Source organism: Mustelus asterias, chromosome 22 (assembly GCF_964213995.1).
Source record: "Mustelus asterias chromosome 22, sMusAst1.hap1.1, whole genome shotgun sequence".
NCBI lineage: Eukaryota > Metazoa > Chordata > Chondrichthyes > Carcharhiniformes > Triakidae > Mustelus > Mustelus asterias.
In genome coordinates this window covers 5474448-5480447 of record NC_135822.1, presented here as the reverse complement: position 1 = coordinate 5480447, position 6000 = coordinate 5474448, and the positions used below count along the sequence as shown (strand labels likewise).

General features: G+C 48.8%; 1 protein-coding gene across 8 annotated transcripts in view; it reads left to right on the top strand.

The window, feature by feature from the left end:
- Nucleotides 1–6000, top strand: part of kif1b (kinesin family member 1B) — a 237337-nt gene that overhangs the window by 218882 nt on the left and 12455 nt on the right. For all 8 annotated transcript variants that reach the window (XM_078238676.1, XM_078238673.1, XM_078238670.1 and 5 more), the window contains 2 exons: nucleotides 1453–1598; nucleotides 3623–3862. In XM_078238676.1, coding sequence (XP_078094802.1) covers nucleotides 1453–1598; nucleotides 3623–3862 — 386 coding nt within the window. The remainder of the gene's footprint in view (nucleotides 1–1452; nucleotides 1599–3622; nucleotides 3863–6000) is intronic.

Below are 6000 nucleotides of genomic sequence, written 5' to 3'. Positions count from 1 at the left end.
GTGTTGAGTATAGGGCTAACGGGAGGACTTTGAATAGTGTGGAGGAGCAGAGGGATCTAGGTGTATGTGTGCATAGATCCCTGAAAGTTGGGAATCAAGTAGATAAGGTTGTTAAGAAGGCATATGGTGTCTTGGCGTTTATTGGTAGGGGGATTGAATTTAGGAGTCGTAGCGTTATGTTGCAACTGTACACAACTCTGGTGCGGCCGCACTTGGAGTACTGTGTGCAGTTCTGGTCCCCACATTACAGGAAGGATGTGGAGGCTTTGGAGAGGGTGCAGAGGAGGTTTACCAGGATGTTGCCTGGTATGGAGGGGAGATCCTATGAGGAGAGGCTGAGGGATTTGGGATTGTTTTCGCTGGAAAGGCGGCGGCTAAGAGGGGATCTTATTGAAACATATAAGATGATTAGAGGTTTAGATAGGGTGGATAGTGATAGCCTTTTTCCTCTGATGGAGAAATCCAGCACGAGGGGGCATGGCTTTAAATTGAGGGGGGGTAGTTATAGAACCGATGTCAGGGGTAGGTTCTTTACCCAGAGGGTGGTGAGGGATTGGAATGCCCTGCCAGCATCAGTAGTAAATGCGCCTAGTTTGGGGGCGTTTAAGAGATCCGTAGATAGGTTCATGGACGAAAAGAAATTGGTTTAGGTTGGAGGGTCACAGTTTTTTTTTAACTGGTCGGTGCAACATCGTGGGCCGAAGGGCCTGTTCTGCGCTGTAATGTTCTATGTTCTATGTTCTAACACAATTACAGTCTGCAAAGATGACCAATTGAAGCATTTATAAGATAGAGATCTGTGAATGGTGCCCGCCCCCCCTGTGTGCCCGCCCCCCCTGTGTGCCCGCCCCCCCTGTGTGCCCGCCCCCCCTGTGTGCCCGCCCCCCCTGTGTGCCCGCCCCCCCTGTGTGCCCGCCCCCCCTGTGTGCCCGCCCCCCCTGTGTGCCCGCCCCCCCTGTGTGCCCGCCCCCCCTGTGTGCCCGCCCCCCCTGTGTGCCCGCCCCCCGTGTGCCCGCCCCCCGTGTGCCCGCCCCCCCTGTGTGCCCGCCCCCCCGTGTGCCCGCCCCCCCGTGTGCCCGCCCCCCCGTGTGCCCGCCCCCCCGTGTGCCCGCCCCCCCGTGTGCCCGCCCCCCCGTGTGCCCGCCCCCCCGTGTGCCCGCCCCCCCGTGTGCCCGCCCCCCCGTGTGCCCGCCCCCCCGTGTGCCCGCCCCCCCGTGTGCCCGCCCCCCCGTGTGCCCGCCCCCCCTGTGTGCTGTGGACAGAGTGTCACGTAAATTGCCCACCTACATCTAATCTGATTCCACAAATCCTCGCTCCACGTGGGTTGCATTGCCCCAGCAGGAGACACATTTCTGATGCGTGTTTCCCATGTCTGTGTGAAAATATACTTAGCAGCAGTCGTGTTTGTGCAACACAGACCAGTGGGTGGAATAATGATCTGTTCTGCTCCAGGAATGCAAAGGAGACGAAGAAAGATTTTGGACACCTCGGTTGCCTACGTGCGCGGAGAGGAGAATCTCGCCGGATGGAGACCTCGCGGGGACAGCCTCATCTTGGAACATCAGTGGGAACTGGAAAAACTGGACCTCCTACACGAGGTGAACAGATTTACAAAACCAAAAATAGAGTGGAGGCAGGAGACCTGAAATTGAAACGTACAACACTCAGCCTGGTCAGGCAGCGTCTAAAGAGGCAGGAATTTTCCGACCGTTCACGCCAGCGGAATTTTCCCATCCCCCTGCGGTGAACGGAGATTTGGCTTGTTGTCAAATTCTTCGTCTTCGCTGCGGCTGGAGCGCGGCGTGAATGGGCGGTAATATCATGCTCGCAGAGTTTAACGTTTCAGGTTGATAACCTATTGTAACCTCCGGTTTCCTCCCATAATCCGAAAGACATGCTGGTTAGGTACATTGGCCACGCTAAGTCCTCCTTCAGTGTATCCGAACAGCCGCCAGAGTGTGGCGACTGGGGGATTTTCACAATAACTTCATTGCAGTGTGTTATGGTTCAGGTCAGAAACTGGTTTATGGAGCCCACCTGGATCATAAGTTTTGCACCTTGAATTTGGTGAGGATAAGCATGATATGTTTCACTTCAGGTGTGATTCGAATGACCCACTAGGGAGCTTTTATCAAAAAAGTTTATTTAAGAATATAGTTAATATGTATAGTAAGAAAATTAGCAAGAACTTTTACCAATTACAGACAAGAAACAGAACAACCGCTATAATATATAACCCTTAACAAATATACCTAATGTGTTCCAATCGAAACCTAAAGCTTCCATAGACAAAACCCTTTAAACAAATTCTACACGGCAAAGACTAATGCTCACGTGATACTGGAAATTGAGACCTTTGGTTGAAGTCTGCAGTCCTCTGGATTCACTCAGAACAAGTTGAAGTCAAAATAGTTTCTCCGAACCCCCAGGGAGGGACACTCTGGTCAAGCTACCAACTGCAGAATCTGTACTGCAGGAAGGTAAGACCTTGCTTTCAGATAACCAGCAGAATTTCCAAAACAATAGGGAGAGAGTGAAAAGGTTTTTTTTAGCTTGCTGTCCCTTCTAAAACTACAGTCCAGAACTGAAAATGGAAGAACTTCTGCCACCTGACCTGCAAAACCAATTTTTTTTTTTCTCCTAACAATGCAGCGTCATAAAACCAATCCCGGAGTAAACACAAACAGACCCCAGTTAAGCAACATTAAAAAGACTCTCGTAGACAGCCCGGCAACAGTGAGAAAAACAAACTGAGGCTGTAAGAGCTGCAGAGATCATAATTTTTTTTGTCAGAACAGATTTGTGGTGACGTCTAGCGAAGAAGCTTACACTTGGGAGTTCTTTGAGTTGAGAGCAATGATCAGAAAGGGCAGGGTTTTTTGCTCGACTTCCAGCCCTATGTTGGAAAGGTGCATTCACCTTCAGTATTCCATGACAAATTATTGCTTTTGGATAAAGTAAGATTTCAAAATTTTCACCTATTGCATGGAAACAAATGTTTACCTACCACAGTCTTTGACAATGCTCAAAGCAAACCCAATTAAGTTAATTAAAGATTCCCCACCAGGAATTTTCTCCGTGTAAGAAATGCACCTGCAACGTCACACTGAAAGCAAAAGGAATCTGCTTCACTCCCTTATCTGTCCCACAGTTTCTCCTCTGTTTGATTTAAAGCAGAGCGCAGTGGACTCTGAATCGTTACATGGTTTCAGGAAGGAGATAGATATATATTTCTAATGGAGAAAGGGATAAGAGGACATGGGGAACAGGTGGTGAGGTGGATTTGAGACCTGGGAGAGATCAGCCATGATCTGACTGAATGGCGGAGCAGGCTCGAAGGGCTGAATTTGAGAATATTTCTACTTTTCTCCATTTATGTTGGACTGAAAATTAGCTTTGAAAATCGCAGGAGGAGGCCATTCATCCCATTGTTTCCATTCTGGCCTTCTGTAAGAGCAGTCCCACATACCTACCTTTTACCCATGGCCCTGCCCTGACCTGTGCAATTTTTCCTCGTGTGACAAATGAACACAGGTGTTTAATGTATCTCAATATCGCGCTTCTGTACTTTGAGCACTTTCATTATATGTTCAGGCCGCTAACCTGTGGTGTATTTCTGAAGGTTGAGAGGACACGCCATCTGCTGCTGCTGCGTGAGAAACTCGGCGAGACGACTTCCAAATCTCTCTGTGATTCCCTCTCGCCCAGTATGAGCAGTGGTACGCTCAGCACCTCGACCAGCATCTCCTCACAGATATCTACCACAACGTTCGAGAGCGCCGTCACGCCCAGTGAAAGCAGCGGATATGACTCGGCGGACATTCAGAGCCTCGTGGATCGAGAGAAAGAGCTGGCCACCAAGGTACAGCGCAGTGAGGCACAGCCTTGAGAAGTCACTCAGTGTGGGATATATGTGCAGTGGTTGGAAAAAAAAAACCTCATGGGTCATTCGCTGTGCCGAGTGGAATAAAGAGTGTAAAGGGCTGGATAAAAGCAAATTACTGCGGATGCTGGAGTCTGAAACCAAAGGAGAAAATGCTGGAAAATCTCAGCAGGTCTGGGCAGCATCTGTAAGGAGAGAAAAGAGCTGACGTTTCGAGTCCAGATGACCCTTTGTCAAAGCTTTGTCATCTGGACCCGAAACGTCAGCTCTTTTCTCTCCTTACAGATGCTGCCCAGACCTGCTGAGATTTTCCAGCATTTTCTCTTTTGGTTAAAGAATATAAAAGTTGTGTTTAAAAATTTAATGCGTCAGCTCAGATCTTGCATTCAAGTTTGGTACAATTGTTTATTGTGAGCAGACTTGGAACTTTGGCTTAGTGACAGTTAGTTTTGGAAGAATTCTTGTTGGTCTCTTGTTCTTAAAGGTTTCAGTTCTTTGGTTTTGAAATAATTGAATGGTCTCTCCATTGGCTCAGGCCAAAGATAAACAGATCTTTCTGATGCTGTGCTAACCACTGATGGGCTGTGAATGAAATGATGGGTTCGATTCCGGCTTAGGGTGACTGGAGTTTGCACCATTCTCCCCGTGTCTGCGAGGGTTTCCTCTGGATTCCTTCCGCAAAGATGTATAGGTTTAGATGGATTAGCCATGACAAATGTGCGGGATTATGGGGATAGGGCAGCGGGGTGAAGCTGGGTCTGGGCAAGATGCTCTTTCAGAGAGTCAGTGGAGACTCAATGGGCCAAATGGCCTCCTTCTGCACTGTAGGGATTCTATGGTAATCATTTCACATGTTGCTCACCCGTTCCCGAGGCTGGCCCAGGTTCTTTTACCGCAAGTTCACTGTCTTAGTTCTCCAGACAGCATTGTTCCACTTGGAGGCAGAGTGGTTAGCACTGCTGCCTCTCAGCACCAGGGACCTGGGTTCGATTCCAGGCTCGGGTCACTGTCTGTGCGGAGTCTGCATGTTACCCCGATCCCCCGTGTCTGCAAGGGTTTCCTCCCACAGTCCGAAAGACGTGTTGGTTAGGTGCATTGGCCGTGCTAAATTCTCCCTCAGTGTACCCCAACAGGCGCCGGAGTGTGGCGACTAGAGGATTTTCACAGTAACTTCATTGCAGTGTTAATGTAAGCCTTACTTGTGACTGATAAATAAACTTTAAACACTTCTTGCCTAACCATCTGAAATACAGCAGAGGATTGTAGCCAAACACACCCTCACAGGAGTGAGAAGTTGGAAAGAAAATGTAGCTGATTGCTCTGGCAAATCCCCCAGCAGCTAATTCAGTTTACTAATGGTGTAGTCCAGAAAGCAGGTTTTTTTTTCTTTTGCTTCAGAAAAATACGTGAACTGGGAAACAGTGAAACACTTTCTTTTTAAAAAAAAAAGCTAAAATTTGCTTTATTGCAAAAATTGTGCCATGTCTCGAAATAGGTCAATTAGCGAGATGTTTACACTCAGGCAGCTTGTGATTTGGACCGTGTGTGTTTTTTCTTTTGAATCTATTGTCAAATGAACATGAAGGAGAACCAGCCATGCTAATTACAGAATACTACATTGCAGAAGAGGCCCTTCAGCCCATCGAGTCTGCACCGATGCATGATATGCCCTGACCTGCCCACCTAATCTCACTTGCCAGCACTTGGCCCGTAGCCTTGAATGTTATGATGTGCCAAGTGCTCATCCAGGTACTTTTTAAAGGCATCCCGCCTCCACCACCCTCCCAGGCAGCGCATTCCAGACCCTCACCAACCTCTGAGTAAAAATAAGTTTTTCTCAAATCCCCCCCCCCCCCCCCGCTAAACCTCCCACCCCCCTCACTTTTAACTTGTGTCCCCTCATAACTGACCCTTCAACTAAGGGGAACAGCTGCTCCCTATCCACCCTGTCCATGCCCCTCATAATCTTGAACACCTCAATCAGGTTGCCCCTCAGTCTTCTCTGCTCCAGCGAAAACAACCCAAGCCTATCCAGCCTTCCTTTGTAACTTAAATGTTCCATCCCAGGCAGCATCCTGGTGAATCTCCTCTGCACCCCCTCCAGTGCAATCACATCC